The sequence below is a fragment of the Artibeus jamaicensis genome, unplaced genomic scaffold (assembly GCF_021234435.1).
Source record: "Artibeus jamaicensis isolate MK-2021 breed Jamaican fruit bat unplaced genomic scaffold, CSHL_Jam_final scaffold_3151, whole genome shotgun sequence".
Classification (NCBI taxonomy): domain Eukaryota; kingdom Metazoa; phylum Chordata; class Mammalia; order Chiroptera; family Phyllostomidae; genus Artibeus; species Artibeus jamaicensis.
In genome coordinates this window covers 2,609,499-2,634,668 of record NW_026522037.1, presented here as the reverse complement: position 1 = coordinate 2,634,668, position 25,170 = coordinate 2,609,499, and the positions used below count along the sequence as shown (strand labels likewise).

At 46.7% G+C, this 25,170-nt stretch overlaps 1 protein-coding gene across 3 annotated transcripts in view; it reads left to right on the top strand.

Annotated features, from left to right (window-relative positions):
- The window catches only part of RNF216 (ring finger protein 216), a 112,613-nt gene that overhangs the window by 41,073 nt on the left and 46,370 nt on the right, over positions 1–25,170 (top strand). For all 3 annotated transcript variants that reach the window (XM_037134840.2, XM_053656927.1, XM_053656928.1), the window contains one exon: positions 315–393. In XM_037134840.2, coding sequence (XP_036990735.1) covers positions 315–393 — 79 coding nt within the window. The remainder of the gene's footprint in view (positions 1–314; positions 394–25,170) is intronic.

Sequence of the window (25,170 nt, the reverse complement as noted above, 5' to 3'; positions counted from 1 at the left end):
TCTTACCATCTGGCTTATAGGTACAAGCATTGTACACTGGGTTGGAGGAAAGGTGACATGTGGGAGGAGTTCTCAGAAAGGTGTGCTTATTGCATGGTTTGCACTGAAATGGGACCCAGATGGCAATGGCACCTGCATTTCCTGGAAAGAGCCAGCACAAAGGAGAACCTCAGTGATGTTTTAATGAACAGACAGGAGTAAAAGGGCTGTGGCCATCCAGATGAGAACTCCATCGTAGCGTGAACGTTAGTTATGTGGAACCACACCCGGCTTTCCTGTTTGGAGTAACATGCCTTCTGCTCTTTTGACTGTAGGTGCCCCTCCTGTAGCTTTCCTGCTCTGCTGGACAGCGATGTGAAGAGGTTCAGTTGTCCCAATCCTCGCTGCCGTAAGGTCAGGAGGCAAGCTTTTCCTACATTTATATTTGAATTATGGTATTATGAGCTACTGTAATGGCGCAGACATCTCCTGGTTATCTGCATGCTGACCAGTGAGAAGGGTTTGAGTGCTCCCCTTTTCAGGAAAGCAGATGAAGATCAGTGTTTGGTGAATAGTGGTTGACATGGTAACAGAGACGGGGCCGGTCGTAGAATTGCGGCCACAAAGCTCTGCATCTCTGTGCCACGCCGGCTTCCCATAAGGGCGTTGTTGTGTGAAGTGTGATGAGTTTTGTGTTTCTTCTGCAGTACCAGCATTAGTCTTGGTTTCTGTTTTTACCACCCTGTTGTTCTCAGTTTCGTAGCCTGCCATTTTCAAAGTCCTAACCTCATTGCTTTGATTAAGGGACTGGGCACCATGGTGGCATCTGTCACGTCTGGTAGATCATTCACTTAACTGTTCTCAAGAAACGTGATTGTGTTTGGTGAGACTGACGCCATCCAGTCGCCTCACTGTTCAAAATCTTTCTTCTCTTTAGACGACTGTCCTGTGAATTGAGAATGTCTGAAATTTGTCAGCTATTTATAAGCCACTTAAGAGTTTTTAATGAATATTGGTATCCACTTAAACGATACCTATTTTTTTTAAGATTTTATTTATTTTGCTCTGGCTGGTGTAGCTCAGTGGATTGAGCACAGGCCTGCGAACCAGAGGATTGCGGTTTGACTCCCAGTCAGGGCACATGCCTGAGTTGCAGGCCGGTTCCCAGCAGGGGACGCATGAGAGACAACCATACATTGGTGTTTCTCTCCTTCTCTCCTTCCCTTCCCTTCTAAAGATAAATAAATAAAATCTTTAAAAATATATTTATTTTTAGAGAGAAGGCAAGGAAGGGAGAAAGAGAGGGAGAGAAACATCAATGTGCGAGAGATACATCAATGATGTGCGAGATACATTGATTGGTTACCTCTCGCACACCCCCAACTGGGGACCCGGCCTGCACCCCAGGCATGTTCTCTGACTGAGAATCGAACCGGCGACCTTTGGGTTCACAAGCGAGCACTCAATCCACTGAGCTACACCAGCTGGGTTAGATAAGTATCTTTTAAGCAATTTTTCTAAAATACAATAGCATGATCAGAATTGAAAATTATATCTCTTCCTTGAAATGAAAGTAGATATTGGAAAAGGAAGAAACTAAACTAATGGACTTTTTTGTTTTCAACGTTAACGTTTCTGTGTAAAATATGAGTGTATTCTTATAACTGATGTGTTCGTTTAATTTGTCCTCACCTCAGGCTGTTGCTATAACAATTGTTCCAAGAGTCTCTGGCGTCTCAGAACTAAGCACACGGGGTGACTGACAGGCCTGAGATGCAGAGAGCAAGGAGACAGTGGCCAAGGGAAGGAAGGGGTCGGAGTGAAGTGACAGCGAAGGTGTTGGAAAGTTCTGGGCCCAAGGAGCAGTAGCATCCTGGACACTGTGCTGGTTCATGAACTCGGGGGGGCCAGGGTCACGTGGCCTTGAAACCATTCTGAGGCAGAGGGGTGAGGGGGCGAAATATCAGGGAGATCTGTTTGGCTGTTGTGTGCTCCAGGTGAGAGACATGTACCAGCCCATCTGGAGTCTCCCCGAATTGGCAAGATGGTACTGGGAAATACATTTTCAGGTGTGATTCCAACTCTCTAATAAAAGTGCTCGTTTACGACTTAGAAAGCCAATGAGAAGGAGAGGCCATTATTCTCCAAAGGCCGTTGCAAGTAGTCACAAGGGTGCACAGTGAGTCTGAAACAGCACCCATGAGTGTCAAGAACACCCACCCTGGGATGCCTGTGAAAGCCTCCCAGAGGTTCCGAAGATCCTAGGCAGGAACACCTAATACTCTGCTTCACGAACTCTGTGGGAGAAGTACAGATGCCACGTTGAACTTGGAGGTGACATGTAGCTTCTTTTGGCTAATGAAATGTGAGTGTGGGTGAAATAGGTCACTTACATAAAAAAGTGGTAAAAGCATATGCTTTAGAGTAATATCAGCAGGATGGTGGGATAGGCAGTCTCAGACCCTTCTTCCCCAGAAGTAACCTGTGTTCATCAACACACAGACCAGTTCCCTTGGCAAGAAATCTAGGAACCAGGTAAGAGGCTCTTGTACCGCAAACAATGGAAAGCCAGCTGCAGTGAAGCCTGGAGGAAAACCTTGGGACTCACCCCACAGCCCTCCCACAGCTCATTTGAGAGGAAATGCCTAACCCCCAGCTTCTCCCTGGGAAGGGAGTGAGAAGAGTGGAAAGTACACCTGACTTTCTCAGAGGGCCACCCCCGGGGCTGGCTCCTCTCTTCCCTGACTAAGCCCTGACAAGGAAGGACCCAGGTTGGCCCCTGAGAAGAAAGGCAGTAGTTTGAACTGGCATACACTCACTCAGCATTGCTTCTCTTCTGCTTAGTGTGGGAGAAAACTCCCAAGTCCTGGCTTCTCCATAAGCAGGGAAAGTGTTGGAGTGTGTGTCCAACATTCCAGCTATTGGAGGGCTGTGCAAGGGCCTGATCTCTGTCTTACCTGGCCCCAAAGACTGACAGGCCTCTGAGAACAAAGAAGAGCTGGACATCTTACAGCAGCTCCAGAGAACCTGCACTACTGTAGACAGACACCAGAGGGAGCAAGAGATTTTAAGCTGCTGAAAAAAAGAAAGTAGCAGCACCTCTCTAATTGGGAATTTACAGAGTCCGAAGAAGACTTGTCCACTGAAAAGGCTTCAGGGGCTCTCCACATTGAAGCCAGGCTGGTTGGTGAAGACCTTTCCCTGAACAAAGTCTATGAGAGTACGAAAGGTGACTTTTTTCAAATGTGGATTCCAACACAGAGTAACCAGGCACAAGAAGAAATATGGTCCAACAACAACAACAAAAATCTTTAGAAACTTACCCCGAAGATAATGGAGATACATGATTACCTGGCAGAAATTTCAGAACCATCATGCAGGTGCACAGTGAGCTCAGGAAAATGGTGTATGAGGTGATGAGAATGAGAATGTGAAAATACCAGCAAAGGGGAAATATTTTACTCATTTATTTATCTTTTACCTCACCCAGGGACACGTTTATTGATTTTAGAAGGGAAGGGAAGGAGAGAGGGAGAGAAACATCCATGTGAGAGAGAAACAGCAATTGGTTGCCGCCTTTCACATGCTCCCTGACTTGGGACTGAACCTGCAGTTTAGGTATGTGCCCTGACTGGGAATTGAACCTGCAGCCGTTCAGTTCACAGGACGATGCTCCAACCAATTGAGCCACACCAGCCAGGATGAGAAAACATTTTAAAGAATCAAACAAAATCTGGGGCTGAAGAATATAATCAGTGATTGAAAATTTCACTAGGAGGGTTTAACCAACTGATTTAAGCCTGAGAAAGAACCAGCAAACACGGGTCGTTTGAAATTAATGAGTGAACCAAAAAGAAAAAAGAACGAAGAGTAAAGAAAGCTTAAGGAACATATGGGACACCATCCAGCAGGCCACTGCATGTATTTTGAATATCCCAGAAGGAGAGGGGAGAGAGAGAGAGAGAGGGGCAGAAAGCATGTTTGAAAAACTAATGGTCAGACTTCCAAAGTCTGGTGAAGGAAGTAGACATCCAGATTTAAGAAGCCAGATGCACCTCAGTTAGGAGGAATGAGACATTTTACAATCTAATTGTCAGAAGTCAGAGACAGAGGATTTTTATTTAAGATTTTGTTTATTTTTAGAGGGAGGGGAAGGAAGGGAGAAAGGAAGGAGAAGACACATCACTGTGTGGTTGCCTCTCATGTGACCCCCACTGAAGACCTGGCTTACAACCCAGGCACATGCCATGACTGGGAATCGAACTAGCAACCTTTGAGTTTGCAGCCCGCAGTCAATCCACTGAGCTACACCAGCCAGGGTGAGAATTTTTAAAACAGCAAGAGAAGAGCAAATTGTCATATATACTGCAGCTCCCAAAAGCTTCTCAGTAAATTTTTCATCAGAAACCTTGCAGGACAAAAGAGAGTAATACTGTAATTCAAGTGCTGAAAGAATAAAAGAAAAAACACAAAAGTTCCTAAAGATATAAAGCTCATAGGTAAAGGTAAATATACAGGCAAACAGAATAGTGTAATGTGTGTATATGACATCACTTTTAACTCTGGCATAGAATTTTAAAAATCAAGAGTATTTATAAAATACTTTTTAAAAAAATATTTTTTTTATTTATTTTTCGAGAGAGGGGAAGGGAAGGAGAAAGAGTAGGAGAGAATGTCAAGGTGTGGTTGCCTCTCATGCGTCCCCTGCTGGGAACTAGCCTGCAACCCAGGCATGTGCCCTGACTGGGAATGGAACCGCTATACTCTGGTTCGCAGGTCCGCGCTCAATCCACTGAGCTACGCCAGGTAGGGCTATAAAATACTTTTTGTAGTACACAATATAAAAGATGTTATTTGTGATGTTAACATAGAGAGGATCAAAGTAGTTTTTGTATATGATAGAACTAGTCAGTTTAACATACGATGTTACAAATCCATGCAAGGGAAAGTGAGAAGGGAATCACAGCGTCGTTACAAAAAATCTGCAGCTTGGAGACAGCAAGGGACAGGAAACTGCAGGACAAAACAGAATGGCAGTAGTAAGTTCCTCCCTATCCGTACTAACTTAACTATGAATGGATTGATTTCCCCATTCAAAAGACGTAGAGTGGCTGAATGGGTATTTTTTAAAGAGGAAACAACAAGATCCAATTATGCACTGTCTACAAAAGACTCGTATTTAATGACACACACAGACTGAAAGTGAGAGAATGGAAAAAGGTAACATTGTACTCTGTGGTGAAAAACTAATAATTTCTCTGCTAAGATTAGTAGAAAGGCAAGGATGTCCACTTACCACTTCTATTTTACATATTACTGGAAGTTCTACTAGAGCAATAAGCCATAAAAAATAAATAAAAGGCATCCAGGTTAGAAAGGAAGAGGTAAAATTACCTCTGCTTGCAGATGACATGATTGTTTATGTAAAAAAAAAAAAACAAACCTGTAAAATTCCACTTTTTAAAAAACGGTTAGGACCAGCAAATTCAGCAGAGTTGCAGGATACCAAATCAACAGGCAGGAATCAGTTCTGTTTCTTTATCATTAACCAAAAAAAAAAAAAAGTCCAAAAGTGAAATTAAGGAAACAGTCCCATTTATTAGTAGTGTCAAAAATAATACAATACTTAGGAATAAGCTTTAACCAAGGAGGTGAAACATTTATACCCCGAAAACCACAGAACATTGCTGAAATACACAGGTTGGTGGAAAGACATTCACGCTCATGGGCTGGAAGACGGTGCTGTTAAAACGTCATACTGCCCAAAGCCATCTAAGGTTCAGTGCACAGTTCCTATAAAATCCCAATAGCGTTCTTTGCAAAAACAGAAAAAATAATCCTAAAATTCATGTGGACCACAAAGGACCGAAATGGCCAAAACAATCTTGAGGAAGAAGAACAAAGCTGGAAACCTGACACTTCCTCACTTCAAAGCACATTGCAAAGCTCACAGTCATTGGAGCACAGAGACCAACATACAGACCGAAGGAGCAGAATAGAGAGCCCAGAAATAAACTCATGCACACATAGTCAGTGATGCCGAGACCACTCAATGGGGAGGGATGGTTTCTTCAGACAGTGCCGGGGAAACTAACGCGAGCAAAAGAATGAATTGCCCATTGTCTTACTAGAAAGTAACTCAAAATGAATTAAAGAGTGAAACATGTGACCTGAAACTATAAAACTTTTAGAAGAAAACGTAGGGGAAAGTTTGGTGATTGTTCTGGATATGACACTAAAAACACAGCAAAAAAAAAAGACACCTGGCTGGTGTGGCTCATGGATTAAGTGCCAGCATTTGAACCAAAGGGTTGCTGGTTCGATTCCCAGTCTAGGGCACGTGCCCAGGTTGAGCTCCACGTCCCCAGTGGGGGGAATGTGAGAGGCAACCACACAGCAATGTGTCTCTTTCTCCTCTCCTCTTAAAATAAATAAATAAAATCTTCAAAAACCAAAGCAATAAGTATCAGCAAGAACGTGGAGAAGTTGAAACCCCTATGCATTTTTGGTGTGAATGTAAAATGGTACAGCTGCTACGAAAAGTAGTATGGAGTGTCCTCAAAAATAAAAAATAAAATGACCAGATGCAGCAGTCCTACTTTAGGGTGTTTGTCCAAAAGAAGTAAAAACAGATCTTGAGGAGATACCTGCACTGGCATGTTCATTGCAGCATTATTCACGACACCCAGCATATGGAAGCAGTCCAAGTGTCCAGCGATGGGTGAAGGGTGAAGAAGACGTGGTCTGTCCGCACAGTCAGATACCACACAGCTTTCAAAAAGGAGGGGAATTCTGACACATGCAACAACATTGGTAAACATTGAGTACGTTATTGTCGACATAAGCCAGTCACAGAAAGACACGCTGTATGATTCCACTTACGGGATGTACCCGAAGTAGTCCAGCATAGAAGCAGAAGGTAGCCAGGGGTGGGGGAAGTGGGCAGTTGTCATGCAGTAGGTGTGGAATTTCACCAAACTCACCAAGTCATACGAAATGCCGATGTTCTGAAGATCTCATATAACTATGCACATAGAGGTAACAGTACTTCACCGTGCTCCTAAAAATGTGTTTTTAAGGTGGATTTCATGTTGTTTTTTTACCACAGTTTATAAAACAGTGTATGATTCACTGTCTCTTTTCCTTCTGCCAAGATGGGCTTGTAAAAGTAAGTCTTTGTTCTGAGGTCCTGAAGTTTGGGTTGGTTCCCAGCAGTATCACCTGGCACATCCTGAGCGATGGAAGTCAGGAGAACCAACGCTGACTGGGGGCGTGGAGAAAGGGAGCAGATTTGAAAGATAAGAGGGAGACAGGGTTAGAAGGAAACACTCCGACTAGGACTGGTGGTTGGGAAAAGTCTCCCTGCTCTGGTTTGGGCTGCTAAGTCGATGATGATGCTATTCACCCAGAATTGGGAATGGAATAGAAATAAAGATTCCGGGAGAGAATATCAATTCCATTTTGGACGTGTTGTGTTTTGAGTGTGGAACTAGGTATGCATATGTTTTCCAGTGCCTGGCAGATAGCAGTCGTGAGTAATTAACTAGTCAGCAAGTGACTAGTGTCAGGGACACAGGAGGAATGGTCAGGGCTGGATGAGGGCTTCTCAGTCCTAAATGAGAGGCACTGAAAGAGCCCAGGGGCAGGGAGAGGTCAGGGAGGCAACTCGGAGCCAGGGAAGACAGAGGGACTGGAGCTGGGGACAGCTAGGAGTTGGAGAACAGCTGGTGGCATTTTGATTAGGGTCTTAGCAAATTTATGGATGACTTTAGGGAAATTACTTTCTTAAAAAACGTTGACTCCTGCAATCTAAGTTTAAAGTGTGTCTTTCCATTTATTCAAGTCTTGTCACATTCCTCAGTCATGGTCTGTGTCATGATGCATTGTCTGTTGCAGTGTGCTTCAGAACTTGGTCCTCGACTGTGGATAATACTGTGACGTTCTCGACTATTAGGGAAAGGTCTTCCTGGTTTTACCCTACCATGGAAAATATAATGAAAACTGTGCCTCATGGGAACCTGAGACAGTGACAGCTGGCTGCAGAGAGGTCCCCACCCTATACTTTGAAGGGGGAAGAGCTTACGATGAAGAAGCCTTGTCCATCCTTACTATGAGCTATGGAAAGAGTTGCCACTAGGTGGCGCTGAAGCTCTGTGAGGAAAGGTGTTTCTCCTGGGCATTTTTTAAAGTTTGTGTCAGCAGAACATTGTCTTGTAAGCAGAACTGACAGAATTCTCTTAGGCTTAGTACCAAAACAAACCACTGAGTACATTGAGATTGCAGTGTCAAAGACGCCAGTGTGGCTAGGGCACGTGCTTTTACCCTTCTCCTTTGCACAGAAGCTCCTTATGGCCTTTCTCTTCTCTAGGTGGCTAAGCCAGCTGTTAATCCTGCAAGATTCCTAAGGTTTAAGAAATGAGCCACGAGCTAATTATGGCCCCTGTGAGACTAAGGGCACCAGCCTCCGCATTGTAGTGGCATTGCTGGTAATCTAAACTCCAGTTTAATTTCCAGGCACTTGTCACTCTGGGATGGGGCGTTTACATTCACGCATTATCTGGAGGAGGTCGCCAGTGCCTGCAGTTGTTCCTCTGAAACCCCTGAGGAACGAGACCCTATTTGACGGAAAGGGGAGAGGTGTCCGTTCCCTTGGTGTTTGGGAAGGCAGTGTCAAGGCCCTCAGGGCCACCTGGCCCTGTGTTCTCAATGAAGGAGTCAGCAGCTTGTTCCTGCGTGTTGCTCGGCCTGGACTTGGATGTGTTGGGTGTGGAAATGCAGTGTTGGAGAAAAGGAGGTTTGAAAGCAGTGCTTTTGGAATATTTATTCTTAGGGTCAGAAATTACCCTTCTGAGTCTTCTGTCTTTCCAGAACCATAATTTTGCTCCATAAAGCAGACCTTTCTGAAAAGGCAGCCAGGGCCACAGTGTGGAAGTTGGAGCACTCAAGAAGCAAGTGCTAAAGAAGGGGTCCCTCAGGTAGGGAAGCTTCAGTGCGACTGACTGAAGAACCCAGCTTGCTGTCATTTCGGGGAGCCTGAGAACGTGAATGTGCAACTGCTCCTCCCTTCCCATTGTCACTCTGTTTTCAGTGTCTTTCCCACCCATCAGCTCTCTTCCCTACACAGAAGTGAAATGTAACTGAAATTCACATCTGCAATGGGCCAGTTTTGTTGCTTTAAAAAAAAAGAAAAAGCAGGCATCTGCAGCCGCCTACAGTAGCTGAATAGCTGCGTGCAGAGAATGTAAATGAGTCTGGACCAGCTGTCAGTGCCAGGGCGGCTCCAGCTGTGACAGTGGATGGTTGGCACTTATTAGCAGCACTATAATTTGAGGCCCAGCCAGTCAGCTGACTCCTGTGCTGAGCACAGGCCTTTGCATTTATCTAGACGTGAGTGAAGCTTGATCCTCTTGTTCCCGCTATCTGGGAGGACCTTTATTCAGGAAGTAACATGGACAAGCAGCAAATGTCTAAGTAACAAAAGGAGATTTAAGTCCCCAGATGAGGGCCCACTTACTGGCAGCTAAGTCCGTGCTGTGTAGTAATGCAAGTCCACAGAGAGGGGAGGGGCGGTCCCTCCAGAGAAACAGCCTCCCCCTCCTTCTCTCCAGCTGAGGGGCTTCCCGCAGAGTCTGAGGGTTCAGGCTGGATACCCTAAGACCTCAGGCTGCAGTGATACGCAAGAGTGCCTTGCAGAGCCCCATTCCTGTTGGCCCCAGTGGCCGCCCTGTGAAGTGGACACTGAAGTGTGGAGTCTGGTGATGGTAAACTGTGGAGCAGAGAGCCCGAAGGGAGCCGTCTCTGCCCCAGCACAGTTCCAGAGTGGGTCCCAAACGCCGTCCCCGTGACACGCCACTCTCCCATCAAGCACTGAGCACAGCTGGTATGGTAGCAATGAGGTTTCAGGATTTAACTCTATTTTTGTTAGTTTCCACTCTTTCAAATTCCTCATACTAATGTATTCTTTATACTAAACAGCATACTTTACTAGGCCTTCTAGGTCTTTGAGAGATTTGAGCTGATAATTTCACTTCCTTGCTTGATATCTTCACATCTCAAGCGCTACGCTTAGAGAACCTGGTTCTTTCAGAGAGTGTGTGTGTATGTTTCCATGAAGAATAAAAGCAACAAAGACAAGTACTGTTTACCTCCTGTTCCATCCTGCCTTCCCAGTAAAAGTCAACTAAATACCTTGTATGCTGTTGTTTGCAGTGCTTATTTACAAAAGAGACAGCCCTGGCTGGTGTGGCTCTATGGATTGAGCGCCCGCCTGCAGACCGAAAGGTTGTGAGTTTGATTCTCGGTCAGTACACGTGCCTGGGTTGAAGGCCAGGTCCCCAGTTGGGGGCAGGTGAGAGGCTACTAATCAGTGTTCCTCCCTCACACTGATGTTTCTCTCCCTCCTTTCCCCTCTCTCTAAAAATAAATAACATCTTTAAAGAATTAAAAAATAAAAAGGTAAACATCACAAAGTAGGGAAGGTGAAGTGTTACACGTGTTACACTAGAACACCAGTTTGGATAAAACATTTATTTTTGTTTCCATTCAGTCCCCACAGAAATGGCTTTTATTCCTCTTTATCGCTTGATTTGGGCATTGAATGGTGAAAACAACTCCCTCTCCCTCCTGGCTTGCCTTCGAAGAGGCTGGGGGACTGATGTGTGGGCACAGTGGCACTGCTGGGCTGGCCCCTCCTGAGGGCTGGCACAGCCCTCTGCTGCCCTTGAAACTTCCGGAGGTTGACTGCTGACTTTCCCGAAGGCCGAGCTGTCAGTGTGAGCTCAACTTCTCTGACCCCCGGGAAATGGGTGTAGTTCTGCCTTGTCCCCAGAGAACATTCCAGTGCTTCTTTTCTCACCCAGTGAAGAAAAGATGGTTAAAATAGTGCCACCTTCCTAGAGACAAATCACAGAATTTCCTATTCAGTTAGAATAAAGAGGTTTCGAGCTTCTCCTCTGTCAGTGTTGCTTGGGAGAAGTCCTTTTGCTGGCCTTGACTTGCGAGGCCTCTGTTTTGCAACTTCTTTGGAAGGCGGTATGGGAGAAGTGTTCATTGACATGTCGCTCTGGGTCCAGTGCTGAGTGGGAATATCGGAGCATTCATGGCTCTCACTTATGTTGCAGCCGAGAAGACCGTCTTGTCCAGTGGCGTTAAGATAGGGATTTTGGCATTAAACCTGCTCATGCTTTAATTCCAGTTCTTCCACTTCGTGGCTTTGTGAGGTAGGGTAAATATGTCATCTCCTTGATTCCCTGAGCCACAGTTCCTTTTCTGTCTGTAAAATGAGAACAGTTGTATTTCCATTGTAGAGCTTTGGCGGAAAGCCAGTGGCATGTTGGTTGTACCCCAGGAGAGCTGGGGTAGAGGGGAGTTGAGGGCGTGAGGTAGGCAAAGCGCCTGCTCCGGTACCTGGCACTCCCTCAGTCGGGAACAAGGAAGGCGGAGCCTGGTGTCCACATATGTGCAGTTGCAGTGCCCGCCCGGCTGAGGAATGGAATTTCTAGAAAGGAGAAACTTCTCCCAGGTTTGTCAGATCCGCTGCCTTTTAGAGTGTGCTACCCCTAAAGTGGCAGGTGGGGGACCAAAAGGTGAGTCCTTAGTTACTTTAGCTTTTCAGTTCATGTGCAGTCCTGCACCACTGAAGGCAGGGATGCGTTCTGAGAAAAGTATCTTGGGGCGATATCATTGTGCAGACATCATAGTGTGCATTGACACACCCCTGGGCATCGCATCGACATGACGTGGAATCGAGGGCAAGAGAGCAGATGCCATCAAGAGACACCATAGGCACAGGATGTATGAGGGCTGCTGCTGGTGTACTGTGGCGTACAGTTTTATAGCAAACTGTGGTGTGTTATGTGTGTGTGTGTGTAGAAAGTGCACTCGAAAACACTGTATTATACAAAAACTATACTATATTATACAAAAATACATACTACTTACATAGTTGTTTACTATAGTATACAAAAAGTATACTATAGTAAAAACAGGAACCAGTAACATAGTCACTTATTGCTAAGTAGATACTGTGCAGAACTGTGTGCTGACCTTTCACATGACTGGCAGGGCACCGGGTTAGTTTACACCAGCAAAACCACAGATGTGTAATGTCACAGATGCACTGCCCTGTGACATTACAGTGGCTACAACATCGCTAGACAACTGGAGTTTTTCAGCTTCGTTGCAGTCTTAAGGTATCACTGTCTTATATCTGGTTGGGAATCAAAATGTTGTTCTGTCGTGCATGACTAGGCTCAGAATATCTCATTTCTTACCAGCATGCTACAGTGTAAAGAGAATAGATTTTTGAAGCTAAATTTTTTTGGTAACCAGTGTGTTTTATAAGAAATAATCACATGCTCTCTCTTTTTTAAATAACTTATTTATTTTTAGAGAGAGGGAAAGGGAGGGAGATAGGGAGAGAAACACCGATGTGAGAGAGAAACATCAATCAGTTGCCTCTTGTATGTGCCCCAACTGAGGACCGAACCCACAACCCAGGCATGTGCCCCGACTGGGAATAGAACTGGCGACCTTCTACTTTGTGAGATGATGCCTAGCCAACCGAGCCACAGCAGTTAGGGCGCTGCTCTCACTTTCGCCCACAGTGTTTGGGTTGGGAGACAGATCCCGTGCTGCCCTGTGGAGAGCTGTGTTCTAAAGACGGCTGCTGGTGGGTTTGCCCTCCAAAGTCTCAGTTGCCTGGTCTAGGACACTTCTGCATCCCTTCCTCTTGGGGTTCTTATTGATTTTTCTTACCCCTATCCAAAAAGATTTGTAACTCAAGGAATGACATGCGAAGAGATGAATGAATGTAGGAAGGTCCTAGAATCAGAATTGATAGTACATCTTGCTGGAGAACTCAGAATTAGTTGCAAAATGAATATCAAAAACCCATGGTTTATCTCAGTGACTCATTGGTGATGTTTTGTCTTCCTGGGAGGGCACTGACCTTTGAGTCCTGACCACCCCACCCACCTCCCGTGCAACAGGCCGGCCTGGAGCTGGGGGCTTTCAGCTTTCACTGGCCTTGTGGAAAGACCTGCTGCCTTCTTGTCTCTCTCTCTCTCTCTCTCTCTCTCTCTCTCTCTCTCTCTCTCTCTCTCTCTCTCTCGTTGTTTTGGTCTCTACCGAAGAAAATAGGTTTGTGTGGGCACTTTACTAGAGTCGAGTCTGACCCCGTTCCACGGTTTTTGTGGCCACTGTTTATCAGTCTCATCACAGTCTTGCCCCATTCACAGACCATAAAGAACCGTAAGCTTCTGAGTGCCTCTGCTTCGGGAAACCACACATCACTTGTTTAGTGCCTTTATATGTTTTGCTAAAATAATTTAATGGCACGTTTCTGTGCCTGTGGCCTCATCAAAGGAGAGCTGCATTTTGATTCAAGGTCTTTAGAAATCTCGCAGTAAAAATCCCCTTAAGAATTGATATCTACAGAATATCTTTTTATAGAGTCATTTGCTTCTTTTTTGTCTTTAAACTAATAGTGTGTTACCAGGCGTCAGCATCTTAATTGTTTTAGTGGTTCTCATTGCCGTGTCCTTGAGGAAGGAGTGTGTGAGCGCACGTGTGTGGGAGTGCAGAGCAGTAGTATTCCGTTTGCATTCTCGGCACAGAGCACTGCAGGGCTTCTAGCCTTCCAGGTAGAAGAGATTGTTGCTATGGTGATAACACAAGCACAAAAACACCCCATATCCCGGGGGTGCCTGTGTCAAGGAGGAGGAATGTGGGCGAGGGAAGCCGTAGCAAAGAGGAGTGTTCAGAGAACATCGCGCAGAATCAGAGTCAAGCCTACGCTCATGCTGCCGCTGTGGGGGATTTCTTGTGTTTACTGTTGAATTCAAGGTCATTTTCCGATTGCAGTGGTGGCTGAGAAATGTAAATAGCCTTTTACTCCTCAGTGCCCCCCCCCCCCCACAAGTGTACAGAGAATGAGAAGGGCTTCTGTCACCTTTCTAGTCCCCAAAAGTCACATAACCTCCCAGACCGCGGTTAGAAAAGTGTGTCTATCTGTGGCCAGTGTACCATTCTGAGTGGGATCAACCACCCAGACTCACCGTCCTTCGTGTAACCGGCCATGGAGCCAGCCCTGCCAGTCCTTTTGAAACTAAATGGCAGTGTGTGCTCTCTGTCTGCACCATGTGCTAATGTCCTTGAGAAGACAGACTCGGAATTGCCTTGGCAGAAGAGCAGCGCTGAGGAACTGAAGCCCAGTCCTCTGGGGCTGGGGTGAGGAGCACAGCCCAAAGCTGGGGTGCTGTTCTCCCAGGAAGTCGGAGCAGACTTGGGCAGGGTTCCTGGAGGCGGGATTTCACTTGTAATTAAAGCAGAGGCAAGTCAGGGTACCTGCTGCTAGAACTCTTAGCAGGTTTTAGGGGCTTTCTACTCCTGATCTGCTCAAAGTCACGCAGCTAGCAGGTGACATCAGGAGTCACATCCCGGGCTGCTTTACTTACTGTTATTTTTGTGTTTTCAAGTGTGGTTTTGGTATGATGGGTGTGCGATCCAGGGTTCGCTTCAAAACTACAGTGGAGGAAAGAGGATAGGATAGATAGGGTCTAGATAAGCTAAGATGGGCCATGAGTTGATAATTATTAAACAGAAGTGATGGGTACATGGAACTTATGATATTATACCCATTTGTATATATTTAATTTTTTTCGTAATAAAAAGTTAATTTAAAAAAACACCAACTAAAGAAATCTAGGTCTGTCTGATATTCCATACCTGTGCTATCGCCTGCGTGGCTTTGCTGCTTTGAGGTGCCTTCACTGTCAGGAACTGGACTGAGCCTTACTCAGATGTTCTGTGTATTTTGTGGCACAGTCCCTTTTATGAGGGAAAGTTATAATCTAACAGGAAAACGTTAACAGCTATCCATGGGAAGATTAGAGGGCCAGTCATCCTGGAGTGGGGGAGGCTTCATGGGCAGTTTCTCTGTCTGTACGAGTTCTCCCCCAGAGGTGGGCTGACCTAGCATTCTTCAGCTTCTCAGAGAAAGCAGGCCTCGGCTCCCCCGTAAGGAATCCAAGATGGCTCCTAGACCATGGTGTAACCGGTGAACTGGGCTCGGCAGCCTGGGGTCCTGCTGGGGGCATTCTCAGAATCTTGAGTGTTGTTGCAGGCTCCCTGCTTTAGCACACTTCCAGCCCACGGCCCCAAAGAGAGACCAGATGACCTTTCCATGTCCTTCTAGTCCAGAGCCTGTGACTCCTAGAAGGCTGAGGGTTTTCAAACCAGCACTGGCATTTGGTTTTCAAAGAGAAATAAGCTAAGGGAATTTCTCAGATCAAATCCCTATAGCCTCATAAAAGCACTTTTCAGTTTTATTTCCCATCAGAAGTTCGTATGAAAAGCATTTAAGTTTCAAAAGCTGCCTGCATCTGAGAAACTGATCCAGATTCTAGTCCAAAAAGAGTGAGATTACAATTTTTTTCTCTTGCCTTTAACTGTAGCTTGTCCTTTTGCCTTCCTCATTCCTCTTCTGCCAGATCTTGCAGCTAAAATACCTCCTGTAGCTGCTGCTTGTGTTACCCCAGTCGTCTTAGCTCCAAGGCCCTCTTGCTTCCCTCCAAACCTTCCTTTCTCCCCCAGGGCCCGTGCCCACTGAGCACTCAGCTCTTCTCTCCCAGCTCAGACCTTTTTTCCAGACAGGCCAGCCACTACTGCCATGGCTCTGGGTCTGCCTGCCGTGTGGGTCCTTCCCTCTCTTCCCCTCTGCTTCTCTCTGGGCTCACTTTTTCCTAAAAACCTTTGTGTGGCCATCGTGTGGAAGAAGCTGGTGAAGGTCTTGCACCTCAGCCTCCCTCACATTTCCTCCCTCTTTGAGCACATTCACTAGCTGCTCCCTCCACATAGGCTTGTGCTGAGACAGGCAAGGCACCGCTGCTTTGGTTGGAATGTGGTCATTCACTCAGCAGCTGTTTACTGAGTGCCGTGCCTGCAGAACTGCAGGAACGGTAGTCACAGCCCTAGGCTAAGGTCTGGGCAGGGGAGGCCAGCTCGGGCACGGACAACAAAGTATTGCGACCTTGATGGTGATGGCTGTAGGTGGTCAGAAGGCACAGCTGGGAAACACTTCATGAAAGGACTGGTCTTGGCCTGACTGGGTCCTGACAGGACCCACAGTGGGTGGGGACAGGGACAGAGCACTCCTGGGCCGAGGAGTGACTCAAGCGAGGCTGTGGGAAGAGTCATCCAGTGGACAAGGACGACAGGGCCAGCGGAAGGAGGACATGGGATAACAGACCCCAGGTGGGAGAAAGCTTTGGGGCACGGAGCAAAGAGGGTGGTGGGTTAGACACGGGGACAACATGGTTAGAGTGTTGTGGCGGGGGGGCTCACAGAGCTGTGAAGGAGGGATGGGGAAGAGATGAGACACAGGACATCAGGGGAGCTGGCACCTCCCATCAGTTTAGTTATGAGGGGTCATGACTAGTAACCAAGTGCCCCAAGACCTGGGAACCCAAGCACCCATAATCTATGGTTAACAGTACCCCCAGTCGTGGTGGCCCAGCTCTTTGCTGCGGTTCTTTCTCCTTCCCCAGAAAGCCTCAGTGGGCTGGATTGGCCTGAAGAGACATGGGGGCTGCTGAGGGCTGATGAAGGGCTGCAGGGAGAGGTGGCCTGCCTGCGTGGACAGTAGGCGCAGTGCAGGCGCAAGTCCAGGGGCCACCCCGCATTGGGCCTCCTTCCTGTGGTGGCTGTCCCTGGGACACAGCCCGTGGGAAGTGACTGGCGTGTTGGAGGGAGCGTGTTGCTGCTGCAGAAAAACAGGAGACTTGACCCCTCTTTCTGTAGCCGCTGCTTCGGTACAGTTCTGTGGCTGGCCTGTGTTTTTAGTCCTTGGGTGCCTTAAATATGGGAGAAATCGTGCAGCCTTCCCAAGTTTTCCCCTCACCCATTTAAAAAGACTTGTTTTCCATCTGAAAGCATGCTGGATAAGCTTAATTTCTCTCACTCAGATAAGCTTAATTTCTCTAACTCTGATGTGCATACAGATAATTGCCTAATTCTCCTTTTGCAACATGTTTTCCCAGCTGCTGTGAGGCCTGCTTTTTTTCTGTGGGCCTCCTGACAGAAATGCAAACAGTTTAAGGCACCATGGTATCAACTGCTGTTTGTTACATAGGGGCTTGATGCTGGTGTGTGTTCCTAAGGAATGCATTTAGCTAGAGTTCAGGCCACTTCCTATCCCTGTGAGCGGGACAGGGGACGGATCAGGGCTGGGCTGGGCCACAGCAAAGCCACAGCCCCTCTCAGAGTGCGCTCCCCTCCCTGCCCAGCTGCAGTCCTGTGGCCTCGTTGTGCAGGAAGTGGATTCTGTTCCCTCAGTGCAGTCCGACAGAACCTCGTTTCCCCAGGCGCCTCTGCTTCACTCCCTCAGCAGACACAGATGGCCTTTTCCTACCTTGTTTTGTGAAATGTGCACTTCCACAAAAGCAAGGAGTGACATTGCTCATAAACAGACATCTCTTCACAGGCAGGGCTGGAGAGGCCGGCATCTGGGGGCCGTTTGGTGGGGTTTTCTCTCCCTCGCTGAGGGCCTGGCTTGCACTGTCCACCCAGGGGGGGGCTGCGGGGAGAACACTATTCTCTCGCTGCCAAAACCACAGCAAATGACAACTTTCCGTTCTGTCATCTCTCGCAGCTCCACTGCTGGGCTTGCAATTCATTTTTCTACCATAAAAGGGCAACAGAGCTTGTGCAGGGCTGCCATGCCTCCACTGCAGGGAGAGAGGGGTGGAGGGGCGAGCTGCAGGCACAGCAGCACGCTCACGGCCGCGGGGCCGGGCTGCGGTGGCATCAGCAGCTCACACACTCCGCTGTGGCACTTGAGTGTGTCGTCCGTACCCCGTAGGAGTAACTGCCGGGACTGCTCAGTAGTTCTAGATTGTGGGCGTTTGGTTCTCTCCATTTGGAATGGCAGGCGTGGACTTACAGGGGGTCTGGGAGAAGGTCTCCCAGGTCTGGGAGAAGGTGACCAGATGAAGAAAGGTTCATCAGTGCCAGGCTCAGATAGACTTCCGTCTTCCAGTTCCGTGTGGACTTTGGGTTCAGGTGTAGCTCTCTAACCGGTCTCCTCAGTCGTGGAGTTTGACTCAGTTAATGATGAGTCACAGAAACTTTGACAGTAGAAATACAGTTTTTAGTTGGTGGGTTTGTTGTCAGTCAACTAGAGTTTTTCAGAAAATATCTCAAAGGGTGGGCAAAAGTAGGTTAATAATAATACAATAATTAAAAAATAATACAAGAATACCATTTCACGTATTCATAACTGTAAGTCTACTTTTGCCCACTCCTGTATTCTTTATAGTGATACATGTAGAATTCACGGGTCCTTTAGGTCAGGGGTCCCCAACCCCCTGGCTGTGGCCCAGTGCTGGTCCCAGTCTGGGTCCCAGTCTGCGTGTTAGGAACCGGGGTGAGCAAATCTCCCCTGAGCTCCACCTTTGTCACCCCACCCCTGCCCCGCCCCTGTCTTCCACGAAACCAGTCCCTGGTGCCAAAACGGTTGGAGACCGCTGCTTCAGGTGCTTATAAATAAATGTTTAAAATCAATACAGGAGCAAGTAGAAAGCAAACATTTAGTTCTTTTGACAACACTTAGAGCACTTTGGAGACAGTGGCTGCAAAACTTGTGCCCCATGCACCCTAACGAAGGAACTGGTGTCCGCTCTCAGCACAGATGGGGCAGAGAATGGCGTTTCCACAGGAGCTCCATGACCCATGGTGGGCCTCTGCCCCAGGCTCCCGCCTTCTCCGAGGGACCCGCTGCACCCTGGAGAGAGCAGCACCGCAGACTCAGCCAACAGCAGTGCCCGCCTCTTGTTGCCTGGCTCCTTTGAAGCTTTTCCTGGGCCACAGAACTGAGATTGGTTGTTTAAACTTACCTTGATTCTAACTGCAGGTCTGATCTTACAGTGGATGCTGGAACTCAGCCAAGCACATTCCTGAGGGAATAAAAACTGTGTCCAAGAATCTTGCTGATTTGGAATTTTGGGAGGAAAGCAAGGATTTTTAAGGTTAAATTTCATTACCCAGATAGTGCTGGTGGTCAGAATAGATTCTGATGAGCTCATTGGCTCAGAATCAGAAGTTAACTCAGGAGTCATTCCTGAAAGAGAATATCACTTGAGTAGCAGTGGTGGAAACCAGCTCAGTAGGAATGATTCAGTATTGCATTCCAAGACCTTGTTGGAACTGTGAGACTAGTTTAAAACCTTACCTTCCAGCAAATGAAGCAGTGAGTAGGCGGTCATCAGTTGGAAAGTATACACAGTTCTGTTTAGCATAATGTTTCTAAATTCTTTTTTTTTTCTCCTCAGTAGTGTAAAACTGAATAACTTATTGATCTGTCAAAGAGCTCATTGGTATATTTTTCCCTGGTGCCTTTTAGGACCTTAGCTGCCCCTGGAATAAACAGAACAGTGTCCAAAAGATGTTGTGTCCACTGTGCACTCCACACATTCTTTCCTTGTGAAAACCTTGGACAGTGTTTTTTGTCAGCAGCAGCAAGTAAATTTTGTCTTATAGAACAATTATTCATTATTGTTCAGTTTAATTTTTATAAGGCCAATTTCTCAAGCAAATAGCATTTCCTTCTTGGACCGAACCTCTCCTTCCTCACCCATCACCGTCTGCGCATGCCTGGGCGTGGTGGCCAGGTGCTGACCAGCGTAGAGACATCAGCCTGCTCGCTTCCTAATTTGGTCACAGTGTGCTTCAGGCAGCCGAGCCTAACTTAGAAAACACAAACACAGGGAGTAACTTTGGTATAGCAAAAGAGAATTTCCTCTTGTCAAAAGACCTACAGTCGCCTCTTACTTCCTCTAAAAAGAGGAAGTGGCACTTTGGAAGGTTAGCACTCCATCACCCTGCATTCCCCCTTGGACCCTGCTTCTTCCTACCAGCCTCTTCCCAGCTAGTTCCTGCTCTTACATTTCCCATCCTTCTTAATGCCTCTCAACATGTAGAGTTTATTCTTAAGGAATTTTGAGGAATGTATGTTCATCAACAGGGGGCAGATTAAATACATTTTGGTGAATCCATACAAGGGTGTGCACCCAGGGCCATCAAACACTTTCTATAATGGGTACAGTAGGTGTTTCAGGCTTTTTAGACCGTGTAGGCTCTGCCGCAGCTACCCAGCTGTCTTTGCTGCTCTCGAGTAACTGTGGACAATAGAGAACACATGAACGTGGCTGGGATCCATTAAGATGATATTTACAAAAACTGGCAACAGGCCAGGTTTGGGCAGCAGGCGGCAGTGTGCCAACCCCTGGCACACACCACAGCGTTAAAAAGAGTGACGTGCATCCAGTTGTGCCAGCATGGAGCTGTTTCCAAAATGTATCGAGTGAAAAAAAGCAAGCTGCAGAACAGTGGGTACAGTGTGCTGCTATTTGGGTCTCAAATGGGAGGCGGAGGAGCTGTGTGCTGACTTGTACAAAAAATCTGTGTGGAGGGGTAGATAAGAAATTGGCCACAGGGAATTGCTGCGGGGGAGGCTCAGTGGGAGGGGTGTTACTTTTTTAATTAAAAAAATTTACACTCATTTTCATCAGCCCAGTCATCTGGCTTTTAAAGCAAAATAATTTTATTTCGTTGTTTAAGATAATTTGAAAAGAAAGAAGTGTGATTTTTAAAATATGCTTGCGTCGTTTCCAGCCTGCAGCCATTTCTCCTGGATCCCTGTGGGGCCTGGCTGTGCCGCCCTCCAGAGGAAGGCCTTGTCTCAGGTGGGAGGGGAGGCGATGGGATTTGGTGGCAGTAGGGAGAGCTGGAACTCCCCGCCCTGCCTTTCCTCTCCCTGGCCTTTTGGCAGGAGCCCCACCCACAGTGCACACTCCGGAGCTGTGTGGTGTGCAGCCAGGGAGAAAACCTTGGCCCAGAAGTCAGGGCCCCACGGGAATAAACACAGCTTTCAGTAATTGTGACTCAGGACTGCTTCCAACTGCTTCCTTTTCCCACAGAGACTATTTCTGACTAACCAGTAAGGATGGGTTCTGATTCAGCCAAGCATTGCGATGACTGGTTTTAAAAATGCCTGCTTTGGGTTGTGGAACCAGCAGATAAAGCTGTTCCTACTGTGTGAAACAGTTCCCGTTTGTGAAGGACGGGTGAATGGCCGAGTAGCAAACCCTTCTGTCTGCTCAGGTGGCTACGGGAGGAGGAATAGGAATAGCTTGGGAGTCACGGATGGCCGTCGGCCTTGCTTGCTGCAAAGCCCCCTCCCCATCTGCCAAGCAAATATTTTTCAAGCAGCCATACTGATCCTCTTCTAGGCATGGTTTGCAGGCGTATCTGCTGTCACTGTACAAAGCTCTGGGCAGGAAAGTCGGTTCCTGTACCTTTTGGAATCCCCCCTGGAAAGACACTGGTGTGGGAATTGCAGAGATGCATGCCTTTCCCACTGAAGGATTGCCTGGTTGCAACCCCAGGGCCTGTTCTGCATCGCTTATCTTGACTTCCCTGTAAGGGAATTAAGTGGGAAGTTACCAGTGGTGCTGAACAAACAGACATTGCCTTTTATAAGTCAGGTATTTTAAAACACTGAATATACAGCCTGGCCAGTATAGCTCGGTTAGTTGGGCATTGTCCTGCAAATCAAAAGGTCACAAGTTCGATTCCCAGGCAGGGCACACCCCTGGGTTGCAGGTTTGATCCCAAAGTGACCTATTGATGTTTCTCTCACACATTAATGTTTTTCTTTCTCCCTCCCTTTCCCTCTCTCTCGCATCAAAAGTAAAACGATAAAAATATAATAATAATAATAATATAATAATAATTTTAAAAAGCATTGAAAATATGTTTGAAAGATACTGGTGTAGTTTCCTCGGACCTCAGTTTCCTACACTAGCAACTCTCCAGAGCCGGAGACTTAGTGCTGACATAGTCCAGACATGTGTCCACTCCAGAAGAGAGAGGAAGCCGCCCAGCTTGATCAAGGACAGTACGAAGCTGTGTCTTACCATACACATATTGCCCCTAAGGGAAGCTGAGTGCTTTAAAAAAGTAGATTAAGACTATTCCTGTCTCTTGCTTTCTCTCTCTCTTTCCCTCACACATACACATCCCCTCCATAGCTCTCTCCATTACTGCTTTTAACCTTGAAACCTCTGTTGTACACTTAGGCATTCATCCTGTTCCCGCTCTTGAATTATTAATGGGCCTGGAGCAACCCAGCCAGAACACTGACATTACTAATTACTGCTTATAACTGAGAAGTAAGGAGTGGGGAGTAAAGTGGGTCATGAGACAATGTCATAACAATGAAATACTGCTGTCGGGCAAATTGCTAGGTGTCTGTGCTCTTTTGTTCGGTGTGGAGGTGGGCCTTCACCAGAAACCCACCCAGCGGAGCCCCAGCAGGCAGGAGGGGAGTTCTCCTTCCCATTGGTCACCCCACGTTCAAGTCTGTGCACAGGGTTAGAGAGTAAAACAAAATACAGCTGAACTCTGCGCACGTGGGTTACCTGCCACCTTACATGTCGTTGCCTTGAACTCCGAATATCTAAGTTACCACATTCGTGTTTACTGTCCTGGAAGTATAGCTCGGAAACCAGATTTCTTATGCTTTGGAATTTTACTTGTGGAAAGTACTGGAGAAGAGGAAAACAACTTTGAAACTATTTTTTTTAATTGTTGAAAAGTAGAAAAGACCATTTTGAGAGCAAATAAAGCTTAGATGTTTCTTGAAAAAGGCTTTGTGAAAGCGATGCGTTACTGATCACTTGACAGCAGAATCCAGAGGATGTGGGTTTTTAGGTCCCCTGCCGTGACATGTTCTGCTTTCTCTTTTCTCTTTCTTTCTTAATATTACAGATGTGGCCGCAGTAAAGAGTGTGTCGGGGTGAGTCATGGCTCTCAGAACCGAAAGTAAATCTGGTCAGTTTTCCCTGCTCTCAGACACCAGCCAGATGCTGAAGGCTGCTGTGTGGGCAGGGCAGGCAGTCTGTGAGGGAGCCCCCCCCCCCCCAGCATCACAGGCCCGAGGCCCCTTCCTCACCAAGCTGTGGGCTCTCCCAGTATACTGGCTGGGAGCTGCATGCTGGGAGGTACTGGGAATTCACTGTCTTGCAGTCCTGACTTCCTGTTCTTCCACAGCAGAATCTTGTTACCCCCACGGTTCTCAGATCCACTGGAGGAAAAAACGGTTATTTCCTTGATTAATTTCTATGAACTTTTTTTTCTGTTCTGTCATTCTTTTAATATTTGCGTTTAGAGTCTCTTAAATTTTACTTTAAAAAGCTCAGTGATCTACATAACGTTAGCCGTTACCATCGTTTAAGAGCTTTATCATATTTTATGGCAAGCATTGCTTCTATTGATAAGACAGTAAAATACATAAATTGAGAGTTGCCCTGTGCTAGAAAAAGTCACCAACAAAATTTCACAGAGCCCATTCAAAAAAAAAATAAGACAGACTTATTATACGTATGATCAGGAACTGTATCCAAGATGCTGTACTGTCTAGTGAAAGCAAGGTACAGTGCGTGCAGTGTGAGCTCTTGGCTCCTTGAATGTAAAATATTTCTCTGTTAAATATGTATATTCTTCTGGAATGAAACAAACTGCAAAAGGAAAGCTTGAAATGAGAAGGGAGCTTTTTCATTCGTTATACCTTTTTGTAGTTTTTAGTATGTACAAGTATCTTTTTTCTTTCACCACTGTCAGCGTTTTTTTAATCCTCACCGGAGGACATGTTTATTGATTTGAGAGAGAGAGATGAAAACACTGGTGTGAGAAACATCAATCAGTTGCCTCCCTTACACACCTTGACCGGGGATTGAACCTGCAGTCTAGACACATGCCCTGATCAGGAGTCAAATCCATGAACTGTCGGTTTATGGGACGACCCTACAGCCCACTGGCCACACCAGCCAGGGCCCAACTCATAAATATTTTAAGAAATAGGCCCTGGCTGGCATGGCTCAGTGGGTTGAATGCAGGCCTACAAACCAAAGGGTCACGGGTTCTGTTCCCAGTCAGAGCACATGCCTGGGTTGCAGGCCAGGTCCCCAGTTGGGGGTGTGAGAGAGGCAACCACACATTGATGTTTCTCTCCCTCCCTTCCCCCTCTCTCTAAAAATAAGAAACATTACTTTTATCTCTCTCTTTAAAAAATAAAAAAAAGAAAGTAAAGAAATAGTTGGTGACTACTGTTCTAACAGAGCCCAGAATTTAAACAAGTCGAGAGAGCCCCTTGTAGGTGATTAGCCTGTAGTGTTGACAGCCTTTCCTGAGGGTACTGGTGGGTGGAACGACGGCACTTAATCGGAGGACTCTGATTAGAGGACATTCAGACTAATCCCCTTGCTCTGTGACCTTCAGCAGGTCATTCACTCTGACTTCCTCCTCAGAAAAGGGGATGTGCCAGTTCCTGTCCCCTCTCTCTCAGGTTCTGGAAGGCGGGGGCTCATCGACTTGGCTGGAGAGCTCCTGGCAGCGCACCCTGTGTTAGGAACAGCAGGTCTGGCCCTTCCCGCGGAGACACTGCGCGGGGGTGGCCAGTCTCGGATGGTTGGTTATTGAAGAGAGGTCATCCCCAGAAGATGACACACAGCTTTCCCGGGACAGTGGGAACCAAGGGCTTCACAGGATGCCCGCGGGGAGCGGAAGGGTGAGGATCAGAGAGAGTTCAGACTCGGGGAGACTTATCACTGGGTAAATAACGTGGAGCCTGAGCGTGAAGATGTTTATCAAGGCCCATTTTTCTGAAGCTCAGTATGGACTGAGATTGTATCTACATTCTTTGTGCCATGTTTTTATAGCGTGTGCTTCGGTGAATTTTTTACATAGTTTTCTATAAGATCAGTACTTAAAATACATTGTACTGCTATAAATGTAAAGAATTCACATTTTGAAAATGTTTTCCTTTTGTCCGAGCCTTCTTAACATACATATTTAATTACGAGACATGATGATGAATGGGTCTTTGAATATTTAAAGGTCTTTTCCCAAGATTGCTCTGATTTAATCACTCCTGAGGTTGCTGTTTGCAGCCTTGGTGACTTGCCACTTGGATGTGTCTGTGAGTGAAGGACTAAACTGTGACTTCTATCAGGGTCAGCCTTTGGCTTTTTACTCCCCACCCCTCCCCTCCTATTTACCGCTCGTCCCTTTGTCCTTTTCCTTTGGGGAGGAAAAGAGAAAAGGTAATAGAATTTGTCCTGTGGAATGTAGGAG